This window comes from Phocoena phocoena, chromosome 11, assembly GCF_963924675.1.
Source record: "Phocoena phocoena chromosome 11, mPhoPho1.1, whole genome shotgun sequence".
Lineage (NCBI taxonomy): Eukaryota > Metazoa > Chordata > Mammalia > Artiodactyla > Phocoenidae > Phocoena > Phocoena phocoena.
The window spans coordinates 58646603-58667835 of NC_089229.1; the positions used below are offsets into that span (position 1 = coordinate 58646603).

General features: G+C 47.6%; 2 protein-coding genes across 9 annotated transcripts; both read left to right on the forward strand.

Annotated features, from left to right (window-relative positions):
- Positions 1-79: 79 nt before the first annotated feature.
- Positions 80-14938, forward strand: PAN2 (poly(A) specific ribonuclease subunit PAN2). Of its 8 annotated transcripts, XM_065888388.1 has the most exons (26): positions 80-190; positions 837-1247; positions 4589-4758; positions 4870-4990; positions 5119-5196; positions 5851-6118; positions 6534-6876; positions 7079-7175; positions 8347-8466; positions 8681-8800; positions 9075-9203; positions 9331-9530; positions 9639-9775; positions 9911-10017; positions 10232-10330; positions 10446-10519; positions 10626-10773; positions 11216-11359; positions 11495-11554; positions 11776-11866; positions 12477-12634; positions 12735-12878; positions 13010-13189; positions 13317-13410; positions 13696-13893; positions 14248-14938. In XM_065888388.1, the coding sequence occupies exons 2-26, from the start codon at positions 966-968 to the stop codon at positions 14280-14282; spliced, it is 3597 nt and encodes a 1198-aa protein (XP_065744460.1). In that variant the 5' UTR covers positions 80-190; positions 837-965; the 3' UTR covers positions 14283-14938. The 8 variants fall into 8 exon arrangements, with proteins under 8 accessions (XP_065744460.1, XP_065744458.1, XP_065744459.1 ...); XM_065888386.1 differs by lacking the exon at positions 80-190 and having other exon boundaries at positions 966-1247; positions 9639-9787; positions 14248-14282; XM_065888387.1 differs by lacking the exon at positions 80-190 and having other exon boundaries at positions 966-1247; positions 9642-9787; positions 14248-14282.
- Positions 14939-15316: 378 nt separating this feature from the next.
- CNPY2 (canopy FGF signaling regulator 2) lies at positions 15317-18896 on the forward strand. The gene is made up of 6 exons (XM_065887703.1): positions 15317-15836; positions 16450-16562; positions 16709-16824; positions 17663-17866; positions 18027-18123; positions 18734-18896. Exons 2-6 carry the CDS (start codon positions 16475-16477, stop codon positions 18775-18777), a joined length of 549 nt encoding a protein of 182 aa, XP_065743775.1. The 5' UTR covers positions 15317-15836; positions 16450-16474; the 3' UTR covers positions 18778-18896.
- Positions 18897-21233: the final 2337 nt, after the last annotated feature.

The window sequence follows — 21233 nt, forward strand, 5'->3', positions numbered from 1 at the left end:
CCCTAGCCCTTCCTGATTGGAAGCGACGACTGGGAGTGCGCCGTCTTTTCCGTCGTAGAGTTTGGTTGAACCAGAGGCGCGGGGGAGAATTGGGGAAACTGGAATTTCCCGCGGAGCTGACGGCGCTTGTTCTCCCCCCTACTCGTTTTAATTCCACGCGCTCCAAAATATCCGCCATGGAGAAATCTTGGTAATGACCCAATCCCCGTAAGCATCCCGGGAACACATCTGACCCCTTCCCTAATCCCTCCCCTCCCCGCCGCCGGGGGAGAATTATGGGTAATTGATTTTTCTGGTTCCCCCAGAGAATTCTGGGTAACTAGCTATTTCCATCACGTACCCCTACCCCCGCCCCAACTGTGGGTAACTGGCCATTCTTATTTTCCCCTAGAGAATCCTGGGTAACATTGCAGAGGATTCTGGGAAATTGACTTCTCTTGTTCTCCCCTCTCAACCACCTACCCCCACCCCTAATTCTGGGAAACAAGCACGTTAGCTCACTCTACCTAACCCCTACCCCCGCAGTTGCTGCTCTTACTACTGATGGTTCAGAGATGAACCAGGCAAGTGAGCAGGCCTCAAGGGAGGTGAAAGGGAAGTCAGGGATTAAGTTAGTGGGGTGGTGGGGAGTACAGAGTGCCTAGAGGAGAAGAGGAAGGGACAGCACTTCTCCCACCTCTATCCCAATGCCCATTCCCTTCCTGCTTGTTCGTCCCGTGCCTAGCATTCTCACATTTTCTGCCTGCATCATCTCCCCCCTGCCGGTAAAACTTGGAACACCCTAAATACAAGTACCTGGGCCTACCCCTGACTCAGCTATCTCTTTCCCTTTGCAGGTCAGGATGTCCATTCTAGGTTCACTGGTGTCATCCTGCTGAAGGCTGGGTCAGGCATCCAAAGGGGCTGTGGCAAGGGAGGGTGTGACACGGGTCTAATCTGCTGCCATCATCATCATCATCATCATCATGAACTTCGAGGTTCTGGACCCTGGACTAGCAGAGTATGCTCCAGCCATGCATTCTGCCCTGGATCCTGTCCTGGATGCCCACCTGAACCCAAGTCTGCTACAGAATGTGGAGCTGGACCCGGAGGGAGTGGCCTTAGAGGCTCTTCCCGTCCAGGAGTCAGTGCACATAATGGAAGGTGTCTACTCTGAGTTGCACAGTGTGGTGGCTGAAGTGGGTGTGCCTGTCTCCGTCTCCCACTTTGACTTGCACGAGGAGATGCTGTGGGTGGGAAGCCATGGGGTAAGAACTGTACTCCTTTGTAATGGCTGGACGGAGATGTTGGAGGTCTTTTATCTGGTTTTAACCCAAGAACAGTTGCTTTGCAGGGAGCCAGAACTGAGTTGAGGTGATGAAAGTTAGCTGGGTCTCCAAGTCAAGCCAAGAGGAGGGGAGTGGAGGGAGAAAGAGCGAGTCATAGGATCCAGAGATGCTTTACATAGGTGTTCTTTTTCAGAAGGCATCCTAATTCTACCACAATTTGCCCATTCCATGCTTTGATTAATCTTAATAACTACACATCAGTTAGTCTATAGCCATCTAAATATAGTCTCTAATGCTCCTCCTCTGTTTTCCATTTTTATAATTATAGAATATTTTCTCTTCTGGCCGTGCTGCGTGGCTTGTGGGATCTTAGTACCCCCAACCAGGGATCAAACCTGGGCCCTGGCAGTGAAAGCGCCAAGTCCTAACCACTGGACCACCAGGGAATTCCCTAATTATAGAATGTTTAGTGCATGTTTCTGCATGTGTTACATGGAATCATTTTGTCTTTGGCTGATTATAATCTCTCTGGGAGCAGTTATCATTGTTAATTTCTTAAAATGTATCCATATTGCCAATATGCTAGGGAGCCCAAAGATTTTGTAAGAAATAACATGGTATCCTTGGTTTACTAATTTACCTTCCATAGGGCGGGAATTGTTTTTCCATTGGAATGAGTGGATTTTTTTGGTAATATACTCAATTCAGTAGGCAGTGTCTACTGACAGGCTAGGCCCAGGGAATAAAGCTGAATAAAACATAATCCTTGCCCTCAAGGAGTTCACAGGACAACGAGGAAAACGAACAGATAATTTTGTGGCACTTTAAAAGAAACTAAAATGTTTCACTTAATAATTATGAATTTAGGATATAAACTAATAAATGCCAGTGTGAAAATACGTACTGAGTGTTGGTGAGCATAGAAGAGGATTAGAGGATCTCCAGAAGGAAGTGACACCTGCGCTGAGTCTTGAGAGATGAGTAGGAGTCAGATGAAGAAGAGGAGGAAATGCTATCTTGGCAAAAGCAACAGGGTAAACAGTGATTCCCAAGATATTATATAGCATGATGATTGCAGAGCGCAGGAACTATAAGCAAGTAGGGTTTACTGGACTAGACGATGAAGCTGAAGAGTTAGACATTTCTTCAGCCAGTGTGTTTTGAGCACCTTTAAGGTGCCAGACCTTGCTCTGGGGTCTAAGTTTGGAATAAGCATTTTAAAAGGCAACACAAATATATTTATGACATATCAGGTGTTGCTTAGAATCCTTAAGAAAAATACAGTGGAATAAGGGAGTTGAGGTATCGAAGGGTGGGAGGTGTTGCGATTTTACATAGTTGGTCAAGGGAAGGGCTCTCTGATAAAGTCACATTTGAGTAGAGACCTGGATACAGGCCAGGATGTCCATTCTAATCTCCCTAGAAGGGAGGGAGGGAGCCATGCAGATATCGGGGGGAGAACATTCTAAAAAACCTCATATGCTATGCTAAAAGAGTTGGACTGATTCTTCAGTCCACTGAAGGTTTTTATCCAGAAAGACAAGGTCCGGTTTGCATCTTAGGTGGAGTGCTGAGGTAGCAGTACAGAGTTTGATTTAAGGGGAATGGGGCAGGACTCAGTGTGCAGTATGTTGTAGTAGTTCACATAAAATACATTGAAGGCCTGAACGAAGCACTGTAGAGATTTATACATGAGAACAGATTTGAGAAATATTTAGGAAGTAAAATAAATAAGATTTAAGTCAACTACCAGTGACTTACTCCACTGAGTAGATCATGGTACCATAGGGAATACAGTTAAGAGGAATTGAAATGGGGTAAAGATGGTGAATTTTTTTTAAATTTATTTTTGGCTGCGTTGGGTCTCCGTTGCTGCGTGCGGGCTTTCTCTAGTTGTTGCCAGCGGGGGCTACTCTTAGTTGTGGTGTGCGGGCTTCTCACTGCTGTGGCTTCTCTTGTTGCGGAGCACGGACTCTAGGCTCGCAGGCTTCAGTAGTTGCAACACTCGTGGGTTCTAGAGCGCAGGCTCAGTAGTTGTGTCACACGGGCTTAGTTGCCCTGCGGCATGTGAGATCTTCCCGGAGCAGGGCTCGAACCGATGTCCCCTGCATTGGCAGGTGGATTCTTAACCACTGCCACACCAGGGAAGCCCAAGATGGTGAATTTGATTTAGGATGTAACAAGTTTGAGGTTCTCATGGGATATCTAAATAGAGACATATAGTAGGAATTTGGATGTATGAGTCTGAAGCTTGAGGCAGTGGTCTGGCCTAGAGGAGAAAAGTAGGATTCATCAACTTTAAGATGAATGGTTAAAACCTTAAGAGTAGGTGAGATTATCTAGGAAGAAAAGTAGAGTGAGAAGATAGTGGGCTGGGAATAGCCATGTTTCAAGAGTGGTCATAAGGGTTGCACATAAGGAGAAGATAGTGAGCTAAGAGTCAGGAGAGAAACCAGGAGTGGATGATGTCATAGGAGCCAAGGATGGCATGAGTTTCACATTCTCTCTATTCCAGCCTGTGACCCACAGTACACATTTCCCAGTTGGCTGGTAGAGATTATGACTTGACTGTGGGGACTTCCCTGGTGGCGCAGTGGTTAAGAATCCGCCTGCCAATGCAGGGGACACGGGTTCGAGCCCTAGTCCGGGAGGATCCCACATGCTGCGGAGCAACTAAGCCCGTGCGCCACAACTACTGAGCCTGCGCTCTAGAGCCCACGAGCCACAACTACTGAGCCTGCGCTCTAGAGCCCACGAGCCACAACTACTGAGCCTGCGTGCTGCAACTACTGACGCTCGTGAGCCTCGATCCCATGCTCCGCAACAAGAGAAGCCACCGCAGTGAGAAGCCCATGCTCCACAATGAAGAGTAGCCCCCGTTCGCCACAACTAGAGAAAGCCCGCGCACATCAACGAAGACCCAAAGCGGGCAAAAATTAAATAAATAAATTTATTAAACAAAAAAAAAAGACTGTGGAACATAAGAAAGCCAGCTGGCCATTGGAGGATTGGACCCACGTCCCTGACCTTCTGAGCACTGTTCTAACCAACTGAGCCATTACCTATTCAGCAAGGACATTGTGAGGATAAAATGAGGTAGAGTTTATAGAACTACTTTGTAAAGCATTAAACAAACATAAGATAGTGTTATCAGTGTTTTTATCACTAAGATTGGTGCTCAGCCTTATGCCTTAGTCACTGCTAGCCAGAAAGGCCAGGCAGGAATGGAGAAAAACTGAGCAATGTCCAGTCTCTGATTTGTATCTGGGATGGCCTTGCCCCTCCACTCAGGATGTCTCTCATCTTCTTGTCCACTACAGGGCCATGCCACGTCATTTTTCGGCCCAGCTTTGGAACGCTACTCATCATTTCAGGTCAATGGCAGTGATGACATTCGGCAGATCCAAAGCCTGGAGAATGGCATCCTTTTTCTTACCAAGAACAACCTGAAGTATATGGCCCGTGGAGGCCTTATTATATTTGATTACCTGTAAGTAGTTTCTCACCTCTGGACTGGGAAAGAGGGTCCCTCACAGAGTGGGAGGTCTAGAGAATTGGAAACTTTTGAGACCCTGGCCCCTTAGCTTTTCCTCTCTCACAGGCTGGATGAGAGTGAAGATATGCACAGTCTGCTGCTGACTGACAGCAGCACTCTGCTCGTTGGTGGGCTGCAGAACCACATATTGGAGATTGACCTTAACACTGTCCAGGAGACTCAGAAGGTACAAGCAGGGCCTGAGGTTATTGGGGGGAGTATAAGCTGGAAATGCCTGTGATGTGTGCGACCTTTCTGTTCCTTTGGTCTGTGGGAAGAATCATTCTCACTGGTTTCTCCCGCTTCCCTCCACAGTATGCAGTTGAGACACCTGGAGTCACTATCATGAGACAGACGAATCGCTTCTTCTTCTGTGGCCACACATCTGGCAGGGTGACTGACTATGTTCCACTTTTCCTCCCACCATGGGGCCTGTTTCACCAGATATGTGATTGGGCTCTGCCTTTTCCTCATTTCTGGGGCTGTAGTTGGAGGGTGGAAGGAGTGGATTGAGTTCCTACTTAGCCATGTTATACTATGAGATTATCTTTCAGCCTGATGTTTTCTGTTGTAAATGGGTATCTCAGAGGCAAAGGGATAAACAAGAGCCCTCTTTGGGGTCCCATCTGGCTCTTGGCGTCTGTTTTTGCTTTTTTTTATGCTTTAATTGCCTGTATCCTAGAGCCGTAGTTTTTTTTGTTTTGTTTTGGTTTTGTATTTTTTGTTTTTTTTGTTTTGTTTTTTTTGTTTTTTTTGCGGTACGCGGGTCTCCCTGCTGTGGCCTCTCCCGTTGCGGAGCACAGGCTCCGGACGCACAGGCTCAGCGGCCATGGCCCACGGGCCCAGCCGCTCCGCAGCATGTGGGATCTTCCCGGACCGGGGCACGAACCTGCATCCCCTGCATCGGCAGGCGGACTCTCGACCACTGCGCCACCAGGGAAGCCCAGAGCCGTAGTTCTTTGGGTAGGGGCCTCACAAGGTTGGGTAGGTGGCAGGTCCTCTTCCTGATAGCAGCGTTGGCAGATAACCAAGTTCTCTCTTCTTCAGGTTTCCCTGCGAGACCTCCGTACTTTTAAGGTGGAGCATGAGTTTGATGCCTTCTCAGGGAGTCTGTCGGATTTTGATGTGCACGGCAACCTGCTAGCCACTTGTGGTTTCTCCAGCCGCCTCACCGGCCTGGCCTGTGACCGTTTCCTTAAGGTGTATGATCTACGCATGATGCGTGCCATCACACCACTTCAAGTTCATGTGGATCCTGCCTTCTTACGCTTCATCCCTACATACACTTCTCGTCTTGCTATCATCTCCCAGTCAGGTATGAAGGGGATGTAGGATGGGGTAGGAGGAGTTAATGAGTGAAGGGGAACTAGGCACGAGAAGAAGTGTGCTCCCTGGAATTTCTTTGTTGGGGAAAAAGTAACCTTTCTGAGGGATCTCAGGGTCTCACTTAGGTTTGGTAAGAGATTAGAGCTTTTATTTTCTCTGAGTGTGAAGAACACATATGCAAAAAATATAGGTAGAGCAGGCAAAGCAACTTTAGAACTGTCCTTTGCTGGGTAGCAAACCTCCCTGTGGTTTATGGGAAGGCATCAGATGGTACTTTCTCTTATCTCTAGGAATGGATTTGGGGCCCATCTTTGCTTGATACCAGGGGAAGAGGGTAGGAAGGGCATAAAAGGATGGCTCCCTTTCATCTTCCAGGGCTCAGTGGTCTTCCTTCTCCCTCCTAGGGCAGTGCCAGTTTTGTGAGCCCACAGGCCTGGCCAATCCAGCAGACATCTTTCACGTGAATCCTGTGGGGCCTCTGCTAATGACGTTTGACGTGTCAGCCAGCAAGCAGGCCCTCGCCTTTGGGGATTCTGAGGGCTGTGTGCATCTCTGGACTGATTCCCCTGAGCCTTCCTTCAACCCCTACTCCCGTGAGACCGAGTTTGCTTTGCCCTGTCTCGTGGACTCACTGCCTCCTCTGGACTGGAGCCAGGACCTGCTGCCTCTTTCCCTCATCCCTGTCCCGCTCACCACTGACACGCTTCTCTCTGATTGGCCTGCTGCCAACTCCGCTCCAGCTCCCAGGTTGTACCTCACCTCTGGGCCAAAAGGAGGGAGGGGGAAAGGGCCAAGATACCAGGATTCTCTGCAAGCCGTGTTATCATTCTACTTCTTTCCTGATTTTTGTCTACTCTCAGTATTTTCTTTTTTTTTTGGTCCCTTGGGGATTGGGGCTGAATGGGCAGACACCACAACCTTCAAGCCCTAGAACTATGCTACATTATAGGCGAGCACCCCCTGTGGATGCAGAGATTCTGCGCACCATGAAGAAGGTGGGCTTCATTGGCTATGCACCCAACCCCCGCACCAGGCTGCGCAATCAGGTATGTTCAGAGAGGAGAGGGTCAGCCCCGACCCCAGGCCATTGGTGTTTCTCCTGTCTTTTTCCTTTGGTAGTTCTCATTAATTTTTTAAAAATAAATTTTATTTATTTATTTATTTTTGGCTGCGTTGGGTCTTCGTTGCTGTGCGCAGGCTTCCTCTAGTTGCAGCGAGCAGGGGCTACTCTTTGTTGCGGTGCGTGGGTGTCTCATTGCGGTGGCTTCTTGTTGCGGAGTGCAGGCTTCAGTAGTTGTGGCACGTGGGCTCAATAGTTGTGGCTCGCAGGCTCAGTAGTTGTGGCACACGGGCTTAGTTGCTCCGCGGCATGTGGGATCTTTCCGGACCAGGGCTCGAACCCATGTCCCCTGCATTGGCAGGCGGATTCTTAACCACTGCGCCACCAGGGAAGTCCCTTCTCATTACTATTTGCGTTTAGTCAGTCAGTAAAGGTTTTTTGAAGCCTGCTGAATTGAAGGTACTATACTAGGTGTTAGGGTTCAGAGACATAAAAGATAGGGTCCTTGCTCTTAAGAAGTTTAGTGTTCGGTTGGTGAAGGTAAGACCTGTGCATAGCAGGAATTATTTATGTTCTATCGTTAAATGCTAAAGGAATGTTAGAAGCATTCAGTGCAAGAGCTGTTTAGAGGGAAAACTGTACTCTGGGCTAGGGAGGGCAGTACTAAAAGAGGTGGATGTTGAGCTGGAAAGGTGAAAGACGGGCAAGTAGATGGTAACAGGGGAGGCTTTCAAGATGAGAGAACAGTGTTACTGAAGTCTCAGAAGGCCTGACAGGGACTATGCTGGAGTGGCTGTTAGTATTGGGAAACAGTGAGAGATGAAGTTTGGAAAGGGGCCATTTGTGAAGCCTTGCATACCAGTGTATAGCAGAAGTGATGCACCGAAAGGGCCATTCTGGGTGGGGTAGTCTGGTGGCGGCATTCTGGACAGAGTGCACGTGGGGGAGCCCAGTGTGGATGCCATCGGCATTGTCCAGCTGTGATGAGGTAGGGTGATGGCAGTGGGAATGAAAAGGAAGCAGTGGATGCTGAAAATCCCATGAAATTAGAAGGTTCAGGACTTGGTGATGATAGCTTCAGTGTTGGAATAAAGGTAGGGGGAAACCAAAGACGATTATACACATCCAACGAGGCTACCTCTTTTTAAAAACCCTAGATTCCTTACCGACTCAAGGAGTCTGACAGTGAATTTGACAGCTTCAGCCAGGTCACTGAGTCACCAGTAGGGCGGGAAGAGGAGCCACATCGCCACATGGTCTCTAAGAAATACCGCAAGGTGCTGGGGGATACCAAGGAATGGGCCTTCTGGGATGTGGGGAAAGGTTCCCGGGGAAGGGGGTCACATGAGAAAGAATTGAAGGGCTCATTCAGGAAGCCTTCACCTATCACTCTGGACTCAGGAGGGAGGTTTGGGGGAAGGTTATGGCTACTGCAAAGATTTAGGAGACTCTGAGGATGTCTTCCTCTTGCTCAGACTGTTTCTGCTTCAGGTGACCATCAAATACTCCAAGCTAGGGCTGGAGGACTTTGACTTCAAACACTACAATAAGACGCTGTTTGCTGGATTAGAGCCCCACATCCCCAATGCCTACTGTAACTGCATGATCCAGGTAAGGCTGGGTGTTCCTGTGATTTGAACATGGCTACTGCTTTTCTTTTTCTCTGTGGGCCCCCCAACCCCTCGTCTTTTTCCAGGTCTCCCCAGCCAAGTCCACTTAGACCTCCTCTACCATTCTTTCTTGCCTCTCAGCCTTCAGGTCTCCTCTGTGAGCTCTGCTTCTTCAGTGGACTCCAGCTCTGTATTCTCCACCATCTCTTAACCTTCCGATTTCTCTTTCTCCCTGTACCAGTTGTCTGCATCATATCTCCTGCTCTTCCCTCCAGGTGCTCTATTTCCTGGAGCCTGTTCGCTGTCTAATCCAGAACCACCTTTGCCAGAAGGAGTTCTGCCTAGCATGTGAGCTGGGCTTCCTCTTCCACATGTTGGACCTCTCCCGAGGTGACCCTTGTCAGGTCAGTGCCTGGAGACCTGGGACAATAAAAGGGGAAGGGAGGTGGACAGTAGGCAGGGTCATCACTCTGCAGATGGCCACAAAAGAGAAAATAACCCTTTTCCACCAACACACTTCCTGGATTCCAGGGCAGTAATTTTCTTCGGGCGTTCCGCACCATTCCTGAGGCCTCGGCCCTTGGTCTGATTTTGGCTGACTCGGATGAGGCTTCAGGCAAGGGCAATCTGGCCAGGCTCATTCAGAGGTGGAATCGCTTCATTCTCACTCAACTGCATCAAGATTTGCAGGAGCTGGAAGTACCCCAGGCTTATCGAGGTGCTGGAGGCAGGTATGGAATTGGGACAGGAATAGTTAAAGCCCCCATGATAAGCCCCACTGTGACTTAAAGGGTCTCCTAACTCCCTCAGTGTGCATATATTGCCCTCCCCACTCTTAGCAGCTTTTGCTCATCGGGAGACTCTGTCATTGGGCAGCTGTTCAGCTGTGAGATGGAAAACTGCAGCCTCTGCCGCTGTGGCAGTGAGACCGTGCGAGCCTCATCCACCCTACTCTTCACGCTCTCCTACCCTGAGGGTAGCAACACTGGTATACCCTGCAGCTGGGTTGGGGAGGCTCCCCCAGATGTCCTGTAACATCAAGGAGAGGGTGTTGGGGGGCTAACAGTGGGTACAGGGAGGACCTGGAATGAAGCATCCAGTTTCCCCTCAGATAAAACCGGGAAGAACTGTGACTTTGCTCAGGTGCTGAAGCGAAGCATCTGCCTGGAGCAGAATACACAGGCCTGGTGTGACAACTGTGAAAAGTACCAGCCCACGGTGAGTGGGCGGTTGCACTGGACTAGAGTCCTGCCATGTTGGGGACTCGGCCATGGTCTCATCTGGGACTGGCTGGGTCAGCACCACCATCCAGCCATCTATAGGGAGTGGGAAGAACCCCAACTGGAGGATGCAGATCCAGGCTTAACTGTTCATGTCCAGGTTTCTCTCCCTGTAGGCCGCCTGCCATTCCTTGTTTGTTTTATCCTCTCAGATTCAGACCCGCAACATCTGCCATCTCCCAGATATTCTTGTCATCAATTGTGAGGTGAACAGCTTGAAAGAAGCTGATTTCTGGAGAATGCAGGCTGAGGTAAGGCCTGAGTCTAGAAGCAGGACTTTAGGAGTACTTTTAGTTCTTCCCTCTTTTGACTTCCATATATGGTTAATGTTCCTGAGGAATTGGATATTTTCTCCTTTGTGTTCAGGTTGCCTTCAAGATAGCAATAAAGAAGCATGGTGGGGAAATCTCCAAGAATAAGGAGTTTGCTTTGGCTGATTGGTAGGTATTGTCTATAGAGTGGTCAAAGGATTGAACTACTCAGGGGCTTCTCTTGTCACTGGTCAGAGCTCCTCAGAACAAATTTCCAATTCTCCTGTCCTGATAGGAAGGAACTAGGGAGTCCAGAGGGCATGCTGATGTGTCCCTCCATTGAGGAGTTGAAGAATGTCTGGCTTCCTTTCTCCATTCGAATGAAGATGACCAAGAACAAAGGGCTGGATGTTTGCAATTGGACTGATGGGGATGAGATGCAGGTTGTTGAAAAACTGGGAAGAGGAGGGGGAATAAGGGAGAGAAGGTCCGGGAATTCCCTGGCGGTCCAGTCGTTAGGACTCAGCGCTCTCACTGCTGGGGCCCCGAGTTCGATCCCTGGTCCGGAACTAGAATCCCATAAGCCGCGTGGCGCGGCCCAAAAAAAAAAAAAAAAAAAAAGAGAGAGAAGGTCGGGGCAGAAGCAAGGCAAGGGGAAGGTGGAATTTAGCATAGGGGAAAAAAGGGAATAAGGCCTAGTATTCACCAGTTGTGGGCTTTTCCAGAGTGACTCAGTTCAGTGTTGGGAGTCATAGATGGGCTAGGATGGAGAGAACCCACCCTCGTCCCCCATCCCTATACCCCAGACTCCCTGTCCTCTATCCCCATTCCCCGTCCTTCCTCATCCTTAAACTTAGCTTAGCAGCCTGGGTACCCCCCTCACAGTGGGGCCCAGCCAGGGCAGAGGAGGAGCATGGTGTCTATGTGTATGACCTGATGGCTACTGTGGTACACATCCTGGACTCACGCACAGGGGGCAGCCTGGTGGCTCACATCAAAGTTGGAGAGACCTACCACCAGCGCAAGGAGGTGAGTGAGGTAATACAGGGCAGGGACACTCCTGGTGGTGGCCACAGTGGAGTCCCAGGTCTGTCCTTACCTTAAGTCTGAGCCAGAATGCTCCAGCCATCACTTTGGCATCACTGTGTCTCTGTATCTCCACAGGGTGTTACCCACCAGCAGTGGTATCTCTTCAACGACTTTCTCATTGAACCTATTGATAAGGTTAGTTGTAATACATTCTGTTCCCCCCTTCATCTCCCTTTTTTTTTAGCATCCTCATCCTCAGTGCCTGAGAGAGTGCCAGGCAGATTCAGAGGGAGGGATGGGGCCTCAATAATAAAAAGCAGAGCTAAAAATAGCACCTGAGTCCTGTCTTCTCTCTGACTTGGGATAAAGGGAAAAGGGGCATATATGTAGGCCATTAAGTGCTTTTTCTTTTATAGCATGAAGCTGTGCAGTTTGACATGAATTGGAAAGTGCCTGCTATCCTTTATTACATCAAAAGGAATCTTAATTCCAAATACAACCTGAACAGTAAGTGGTACAGTGTAGATCCAAGGGTGTGGGCAATTAGATTGGTCTTCAGGAAGAGATCTGGGAAATAGCTTGTTAAGATTAGGACTGGCAACCAGTGTTAATATTTCCAGGGACAGTAGAGCAATTCCTGCTCATCAGGCCTTAAATTTAGAATCTGGAGATACTGAGGGTGTCAAGGGAAGAGGTGATGGGGGGAAGTGTGATCAAAATGGCTAAGGTTATGATTTTGAGACTAACCATTCTTATCCCCAAGTGAAGATCTCTTTTCTTGATGATGAACTCCTTATTAAGTCCCTTTTTGATGCCTTTAAACCATAGTTTCTCTGTAACTTTATTTTTCTGGATTTACTAAGGTAAAGTCTAAAGTGAGAATCTTATTCCTTTCTCTCTGTTAACTTTTTTGGCTTTTTTTAGCATATTTCCCGATAATTTTCTGATTTGTCCTGTTCCGTCTACCTGCTCTGTCCATCAGACGTGATCTTTTTACTCACATGCTTTGATTATTGGGATAACAGTGTAGACCTGGTCTCTGGTAGCCACTCCAGCTTCCCTCCCCTCGTCACTTCCCTCTCCCGAGCCATCTTGTCTTCTGGATTCTCCCTTCCAGTTAAGAACCCCATCGAGGCAAGTGTTCTGCTGGCTGAAGCCTCATTAGCACGGAAGCAGCGGAAAACACATACGACCTTTATTCCCCTGATGCTGAATGAGATGCCACAGGTTGGGGACTTGGTGGGCCTGGACGCTGAGTTTGTCACCCTTAATGAGGTAACCAAGACCAAAAAGAGTGGGGTGTTAGAACAGAACTCTGGGGATATTAGGAGTCATAAGCATTTCTCTGATTTCCTTATGAACTCTTCTCATATAGGAAGAAGCAGAGCTGCGCAGCGATGGCACCAAGTCTACCATCAAGCCAAGCCAGATGTCAGTAGCGAGGATTACCTGCGTTAGGGGCCAGGGACCCAATGAGGGTATCCCCTTCATTGATGACTACATCTCTACCCAGGAGCAGGTAATAGGATGTGGAGATGCAAGTGAGAGAGACCCTGTGCTTATATAGAGTGCCCTAGAACCCAGGGAAGAGTGGCAGGGGGAACTGTGCACCTTGTTTCCTGGGTCGCTTGACCTTTTCTCTATCCCTAGGTGGTGGATTACTTGACTCAGTACTCAGGGATAAAGCCAGGAGACCTTGATGCCAAGATTTCCTCTAAGCACCTTACAACTCTAAAGTCTACCTACTTAAAGCTTCGTTTTCTCATAGACATTGGAGTCAAGTTTGTGGGTCACGGTCTGCAGAAGGACTTCCGGGTCATCAACCTCATGGTTCGGGCAGGGCTCTTTTAAGAGTCTTTCTTTGTGTGTGGGCCCCCCAGGGTATACATTGTGCTTTTGGAAAATGGGAAATTATGGATCCCCTACCTTCAGTCTCCCACTCTTTTATCCCTGGCAGGTGCCCAAGGACCAAGTCCTTGACACTGTTTATCTATTTCACATGCCCCGAAAACGAATGATTTCCCTGCGATTCCTTGCTTGGTACTTTCTGGGTGAGTTGCTCTGCCTTGTAGCTCTTGCTGTGGTCAGCAAGAGCATGAAAATGTGTGAGAGGCCAAGGGGAGTAGCTACGACCCTGGGTTAGTGGTGAGAGTTACTGATGGATTTAATTAGCTTCAGTATCCCTTCTGTGCACTAGGGTTGATGTTTGGCTCTTTCCCTTAAGGGTAGTCAGGTTTTTTTGGTTGTTGTTTATTGGGAGTTGGGAGTGTGAGTAGAGGACATGTACTTTCCTCCCTTTGCTAGGCCCCAAACTATTCCACCTCTACTTTCCCCAGACTTGAAGATTCAAGGGGAGACCCATGACAGTATTGAGGATGCCCGCACAGCCCTTCAGCTTTACCGAAAGTATCTGGAGCTAAGCAAAAATGGCACTGAGCCTGAGTCCTTCCACAAAGTGCTCAAGGGCCTTTACGAGAAAGGCCGAAAGATGGACTGGAAGGTGCCTGAGCCCGAGGGCCAGACAAGTCCCAAGAGTAAGGCCTGGGATGGGACAGGGGAAACTGGACTGGGTGGGTTTTGGTTGTATATGTGAAGATTATACCCACCGTAATAAGAATGATGATGATGTTAACAACAGTACCACCCCAACAGGTTGTAATATAAAGCACTTAACAGTTTACAAAGCACTTAATCCTCAAAACATTCAGTGAAATTGATTTTATTATTGAAACTCTCTATTGGTCCTAACCTCTTCTTGCCAAGTTCTAAAATGTTTGGGGCAGGTCCACGCCCTCTTTCCTCTTGCATTTTTCCTTCATAAGAAGTGCCCCGGGTGCTTTTTCTCCACTCATCTTAGGAGTCAATGCTCTTTGTTTTGTCTCTGACAGATGCAGCTGTCTTCTCTTCAGTGCTGGCGCTCTGACCTCACCCTCTCCCAACGAACAATTCCCTCTCCCTTCAGTTTTCTGTGGCCCTAGAAGTGGGAGATGGCTTCCCAAGTTGGCTATACCCTGTCTACTTCCAGAATTGGACTTGCTCAGGGTCTACAGATGGTGCTATTAATAGAACTGGAATGCAGCAGAACTGTTGCAAAGGGTCTAGGAGCCAGATTCCTTTTTCATCCTTTGCAAAATAGTGGGCCAGAAACAGAGTCTAGAATTGACCCAGATGGAAAGTAATTCATATTCTTAATAAATATCCTGGGTAGTTAATGCCCAGGCAAAGAAGCTCCTGGAACCAAAACTCTCAGTTTCTAGTTGGCTAAGTACTGAAGTCCCGGACAATGACAGGATACAACAATAGCTCAAGACCTAGCTTAAGTCTGACTGCTTGAGGGTTGCCTGGAGGGGCCAGCATTTAGAGTCTGGTGGTCCCAAGCAAACCAGTGTTGCCAACATTATTATTGCCGAAAGGGCCTTTGGGTCCTAGACAAAGCTTCACTGCTGGCTTCACTCCTGTTGACAGCTGAGAAGCATCTGTCTTCCATCCACTCTCCTGTTCCAGGTTTTGTTTTCTTGTTATTTTTTAAAAATTTTTGTCTTAAACTGCATGTTTTATAAAATAAAAACAAAAATATTATTGTCATCTATCTCATTAGAAATGTGTGCGTGTGGGGTTCTCTTGACTTCAGCTCTCCTCTCAGTGTTTCTGTTACAACTGGAAAAAACTAAGGCTTTCAGATTTACACCCAGAAATGAAGGTAAAACTCTGGAGTCCAAAATTTAGGATATTGGAGGAGAATGCCTTTACTGGGCAGTGTTAGGTCTTTGCTGTGGCTGCCTAGAACCCTAAGGTCGGGTTCTTTTAAGACGTACAGTATGGTTTCCCTGTTACGTGTAAAAGGGGAGCTGGAGAAACTGACAAACTACAGGTCCCAGGACATCTTAAAATCTGTAGCTACTAATAAAGAATCTGTGTGGTGCCGCAGTGCTTCCTGGGGGATGTAGTTTTCTGGGTATTGAAACCAGGGCTTCTCACTGGCTAGCAGCACACCTTTCTTTTTGAAGGTCCGAGCCCACCTAGATTGGCACGCGCGAGCCTGACCGCCTCGGTGCACCACGTCAGGTTCTGACTCTGCTTCAAGCCACTCCTATTCTTCGGCTGACCGCCCCCGGTGGTCACGTGGAGCTGCTCGCCACGCAAGTCTGGGTCCTGCGAGCCACCGGGGTCCTTGCCGCCTGGGAGCCGCTCCTACGCTGCCTGTTCGCGCGAGAGTTTGGAGGGGCGGGTTTGGGGTCGGTCTCTAGTGTGGGACTCGTACCGTAGCGCATCTGAGACCTGCTTAGGCGTCCACTTAGGACTCGAGGAGCTGGCTCAGGCAGTCGCCGGGGCACCCCGTGTTTGGAAAGCGCAGGAGCGCTCTGGAGAAGCCTGGACAGCCCCGCTTTCCCGCAGCCAGGTGCTAGGGTCGGGAGCTAAAGTGAGAGTCCGGCTGTCTTCCAGCGCCTGGGCCACGGCGGCGGCCCTGGGAGCAGAGGTGGGACGGATGCGAGTGGCACTGAGGGTCGGGGTTGCACTGGATAGAAGGCAGTGGTGGGGTCTTTAGAAAGGGGGCTGGCCCGTACGGGGAATAGCTTATAGGCTGGAGGTGGGGATGCAGCAGTCTCGGTGCTGGGTCCAAATAGGCCCTAGTTATCGAGTGCTCCTCTCGTCAGCCAGCCACCTCGCCACCTCGCCACCTCCTGGCCAGAATCAGCTACTCTCCTTGCCAGCAGCTCCTCTGTGCCTGTTGTCCTTGCTTAATCCTAGCCACCAACCCATGGCTGCCACATAGCCCTGTGAATCCTAGGCAGCGGACGCTTAAGTACCAACATCCAAGGCCTCACCTGTCGACGTAGTGTCTGGGGCTAAGCCCCACGTTCCGAGCTCAGCGCTCTCACCCACCGCCCCGGAGCGTCCGGAGCCTCGAGCGCCGGAACAGAGGAGCCCCTTTGTGTCCGGGCCATTTCCTGGAAAGTAGAGCCAGATCACACTGAGGCCTTTGTAGGCCTTGGGATGAAGGATTGGGCGGGGGTGGGGGTGGGGGGCGAGGTACAGGGGAGAATGGAGCTGGCTCCTCACACCTATGCTTTATTCCAATTCAAACCCAGGTGGAGCAACCCCATTGCGCTAAAGATGAAGGGCTGGGGTTTGCTGGCCCTGCTTCTGGGGGCCCTGCTGGGAGCTGTCTGGGCCCGGAGGAGCCAGGATCTACACTGTGGAGGTAAAGGCACAAAAGAAACGGGAGGAAGAGTGGGTAGGGAAGATAGAGCCTTGGAGGGCATGGGATCCAAGGCCTGGGAGAAGGATGAGTGGAAGTCCCTGGGTTGATTCCTTTCTCTCCCCACCCCCTGCCCCCCCTTGCACCAGCTTGCAGGGCTCTGGTGGATGAACTAGAGTGGGAAATTGCCCAGGTGGATCCCAAGAAGACCATTCAGATGGGCTCTTTCCGAATCAATCCAGATGGCAGCCAGTCAGTGGTGGAGGTAACTGACTGTTCCCCCAAATAAAATAGCTCACTCTAACTAATTAAGAAGGACCTTAGTTTAATAGGAATGTAGAAAACATTGACCCACATAGGTATCTAAAAGATTGGGCTGTCTTATTTGGAAGAGGCTGGAGGCTTATACCCTATGCATTTGCTTCCTTGGCTCCAAACCCTAATACTTTATTTCTGTTGTAGAAGTCATTAGCAGACAGGGAACCTTGATCAGCCCCCTTCTCCACATCCTTAATCCACGTGACTTGTGTTTTCACTATGGCAGTATGGTATACAAACAAACATTCATTCGAAAAAAATAGGTCTTATCCTTACATTTAGGAAATTTATTTCAGGTGGAAACATAACACAGACAGAAAGCTGTACCCTGTGGGCATTTGGGAGATGTTAAGGTTATGATGCTTGTGAAATGCTTTAATAGTTGTTATCTTCAAAGCCCATACTGCCTCTCTAATGCTCTCCTCCTATTAAGGGCAGGTATTAGCCTCATTTTAATACAAAAAAGAAAATCATTACCTTACAGCCATAAGAATTAAAAGAATTCAAAGGAAGAGAACACATAGTTGACTAAGGTTAATCAAAGAGGTTGTTTACTTATAATTTGGAGCTAATGACACCTATTTTATTTTTTAGGCCTGTGTAATGAGGTAAATAAGATCACATATTTGAAAGGACTTTGGAACTACACAAATCATACTGTTTTTAAATTAGGGAAGGCTTTTTAGTATAGTTTGGTTGAGCTAGATTTGGAAGGAAAAGTAAGGATATAAATTACCAATGTACGAAGGTAGAAAAATGTGACCCAAGGCTGAGGACATTTCTAGGTGCCTTATGCTCGCTCAGAGGCCCACCTCACAGAGCTGCTAGAGGAGGTATGCGACCGGATGAAGGAGTATGGGGAACAGATTGACCCTTCTACCCACCGCAAGAACTACGTACGTGTAGTGGGCCGGAATGGAGAATCCAATGAACTGGACCAACAGGGGATCCGAATTGATTCAGACATCAGTGGCACCCTCAAGTTCGCGGTGAGCTATGGGAGTGGGTAGCCAGTTCTTGGAAACTAGGGGAATTATTGGAGAGCCCAAGTGGAAAGTTGGATTAATGTCCTTGTCCTCCTCTCTGGAGGTGGAGACCAGAGGCTTCCCTTGCTGTCTTCTCTCACTCCTTTCTCCCTTGGGTTGACAGTGTGAGAGCATTGTGGAGGAATACGAGGATGAACTCATTGAATTCTTTTCCCGAGAGGCTGACAATGTTAAAGACAAACTCTGTAGTAAGCGAACAGGTAAGCTATTCCCACTTTACCTCCTGTCCTCACATCCCTGTGGAACCCACATTCTCTAGTGTGTGTCCCACCCCTGCTCCTCCAACACCCCCCTAATACCCCCTCCTCCAACCTCTGATGTTAGCTCAAGAGTTGGCTTCCATTACTTAGGCTTAGGGACTTGGGTTGTTCCTCTCCATTCTTTTCCCGTTGGCTTTCAGAATTTGTGGCTCCCTCACCTGAGTGAGATACTGGTGAGAGGACGGTGGGAATGTTTTGTCATTTAAAAGCATATGCTCCGGGGACTTCCCTGGCGGTCCAGTGGTTAAGACTTCATCTTCCAGTGCAGGGGGTGCGGGTTCGATCCCTGGTCAGGGAGCGAAGATTCCCACATGCCTCAAGGCCAAACAACCAAAACATGAAACAGAAACAATATTGTAACAAATTCAATAAAGACTTTAAAAAACTGGTCCACATCAAAAAATCTTGGAAAGAAAAAGCAAAAAAAGCATATGCTCTGAAAAGTGGTGGTCAGTGTGTGTGTCAGTTTGTTTTGGGATATTTTCTTGATAGTGGCATATATCAGTATGAGAGTGGCATTTTCTTTGAAACTGTCATGTGCTATTTGCAGATCTATGTGACCATGCCCTGCACATATCGCATGATGAGCTATGAACCACTGGAGCGGCCCAGACTGACAAGCTTGATGGATCACCCCCAGGAGGGGAGAGGGTGGCAATGCCTTTTATATTATGTTTTTACTGAAATGAACTGAAAAAATATGAAACCAAAAGTATGAACCGTGTTGTCTTTTCATGCCCAGAATTGGCCCTTAAATTAGGCTTGAAAATAGGAGATTCCAGACAGGAAAGAAAAGGGAAGGGAAGGAAGAGCTTTGGGAATGGTATAGCGCTAAAGTAGGAGGAGCCTGAAGCTTTCATTCTTTTGTTATCTGAGATTCCTGCTGGACTCACAAACTAGATAAGCATTTATTCCGTGCTTATTCAATATGATGTGTTTAGAGTCTAATTATAGTGAGAAGAGGAACCTCTGTGAATAAGCTAGGGAACATGAATAAGTGTATGGTAGTATAGGATGCTAGAAATTACTTGTATTCATACTGATGAAACATAAAGTAAGATAGAGCTCAGTCCTGAAGGAAATGGATTTTTCTACCCTCCCTACCCTTCCAGATGGAGGGATCGGCAAGAGCATACAGGAAAGGGCAAATGGATGTGATCAGCTCAGCTGAAAAGTAAGGGCTTTATCAGATAGGGAGAAGTGAGGTAAGGAATGTTATTTAAGGAAAGGCCTTGCTTGCTGGTCTAAGCTTTGACCAGCTGGTCTAAGATTTGATGCCAAAGCAACAGTAAAGTATACCTTTATCATCTCTATCACTAGCCATTGTCAATGTGGACCATAAGTGTGTCCCCATTTTCTGTGTGTAGAGATTCTGTACTGGGGCATAGGGATGAAAATATAAAGGATACCTTCTTTGAGGAGATTCTTAAACACCCTAATCCTGAGGTGTGGCTGTCTCAGGGTTTGGAATGGAACATTTGTCCCAGGAATGCCTCAGGGAGAGAACATCCATTATTCAGGTTTATTACATTTCAAAGACTTTCAGCACTTTAGAATCTAAAGGCCCTTGGAAGTCATCTAGTTCACCTCTGCAGATGAAGTAAGTGATTTTACAGATAAAGAAACCGGAGGCCCAGAGAAACCACAGGTCCTCAAGTCCTGTATGTAGTGGCAAAACTGGATCTATAAGCTAATGTTCCCAAGTGTCAATCTGATCTAATATAGCTGTGAAGTAGCTTCTGTTTTACGTCTTTTTTTTCTCTTAATGCCTTACACTAAGCCTGGCACACGGAATGAATGTGTTCAACAAAGCTTTCTTGTACCACAAATCCCTATGAAATCTAACAATTAACTAGCTCAGAGCAAGCACCCTGATATTAGTTGACAACTAAATTCAGGGTCTAGTGCTAATCCCTTCTTCTCTTGTCAGTCATAAGAAATGCTGTATCCTGTCAAATCACTTTTCCAGACCAGCTGTTACTAAGCTTTACTTCTTCTGTGATGCACGTGAATGATGTTCACTTGCTTCTTCCCCTGAGTATACCCAGGATTCTGTCTATTGCTGCTTGGTGTCTGTAAGTTCTTACTCTTCCACCAGAAAGCTTATCAGAAATGTAAGTGAGAGTACTCTTATAGGGAACTTGAAGCTGTTGTAATTTACAAAAAAAGCAAGTTATTTGCAAGTTTTAATAAATAAAACAAATCTAATGTTACTCAGTAACAAGTTACTTGTGATGTTCCTCACTAGTTCGTCATCGGCTGGAGAACAGCCGTTAAGAATTCTCCAGCCTAAGAGTCTTTGCCATTGGGACACAGGCATATGTCTTACATAGGGAAGAGTGGACATTATCATCCTTGACTTGATCCTCAGGAGGATATACTTTGCATATCTCTTAATTCATATCACAGGTTAGCACAAGGAATCCATGAATTTATCTGAACCTTTCTGGAGGCTACTAAAATTATTCTAGCCTAGTATTTGGTAGAGCATATACTCAACCCTGCATATCTGTTTACACCTTAAATTTTAGATACCTTGTAAATGAGTTTATCAGGAAAATGTTAGCTTTTAAAGAAATATTCCCGAAGACAGTGTTTTTTGTTTTTTGTATTTTGTTTATTTGCCACACCACGAGGTTTATGGGATCTTAGTTCCCCAACCAACCCCGGGCCCTTGGCAGTGAAAGCGCAGAGTCCTAACCACTGGACCGCCAGGGAATTCCCAAAGACAGTGTTAAATGAGATCCAGGTGTGACTAGGAAAATGTATTATGTGAAAATCTAGTCCTTAAAGATAAGTTTTAGAGGATTTGTTTTTGCTGTGGAAAGGATTCCGAGCAAGAACAAGATTCCTTTAAATATAGGACAGAGATGAATAGCAAGGGGAAAAGAACTAGTATATGTTAAATACTCATATAACAAGCGCATACACACACTTATTTAATCTTTACAGCTCTAACAAATACTACATGTTACTCCCATTTGCAGAGGAAGAAACCAAGCTCAAAGAGGGGTGGGAGAGCCAAAACTTCAGCCCTAGCAATCATCTTA

Excerpts from the sequence above, each read along its gene's own strand:
- PAN2 (XM_065888386.1), top strand. The coding sequence starts at position 966 with ATGAACTTCGAGGTTCTGGACCCTGGACTAGCAGAGTATGCTCCAGCC. Across the intron at positions 1,248-4,588 it reads TGTGGGTGGGAAGCCATGGG|GGCCATGCCACGTCATTTTT; the intron begins GTAAGAACTGTA and ends TGTCCACTACAG. Across the intron at positions 4,991-5,118 it reads CTGTCCAGGAGACTCAGAAG|TATGCAGTTGAGACACCTGG; the intron begins GTACAAGCAGGG and ends TTCCCTCCACAG.
- CNPY2 (XM_065887703.1), top strand. The coding sequence starts at position 16,475 with ATGAAGGGCTGGGGTTTGCTGGCCCTGCTTCTGGGGGCCCTGCTGGGA. Across the intron at positions 16,825-17,662 it reads GCAGCCAGTCAGTGGTGGAG|GTGCCTTATGCTCGCTCAGA; the intron begins GTAACTGACTGT and ends GGACATTTCTAG. Across the intron at positions 18,124-18,733 it reads ACTCTGTAGTAAGCGAACAG|ATCTATGTGACCATGCCCTG; the intron begins GTAAGCTATTCC and ends TGCTATTTGCAG.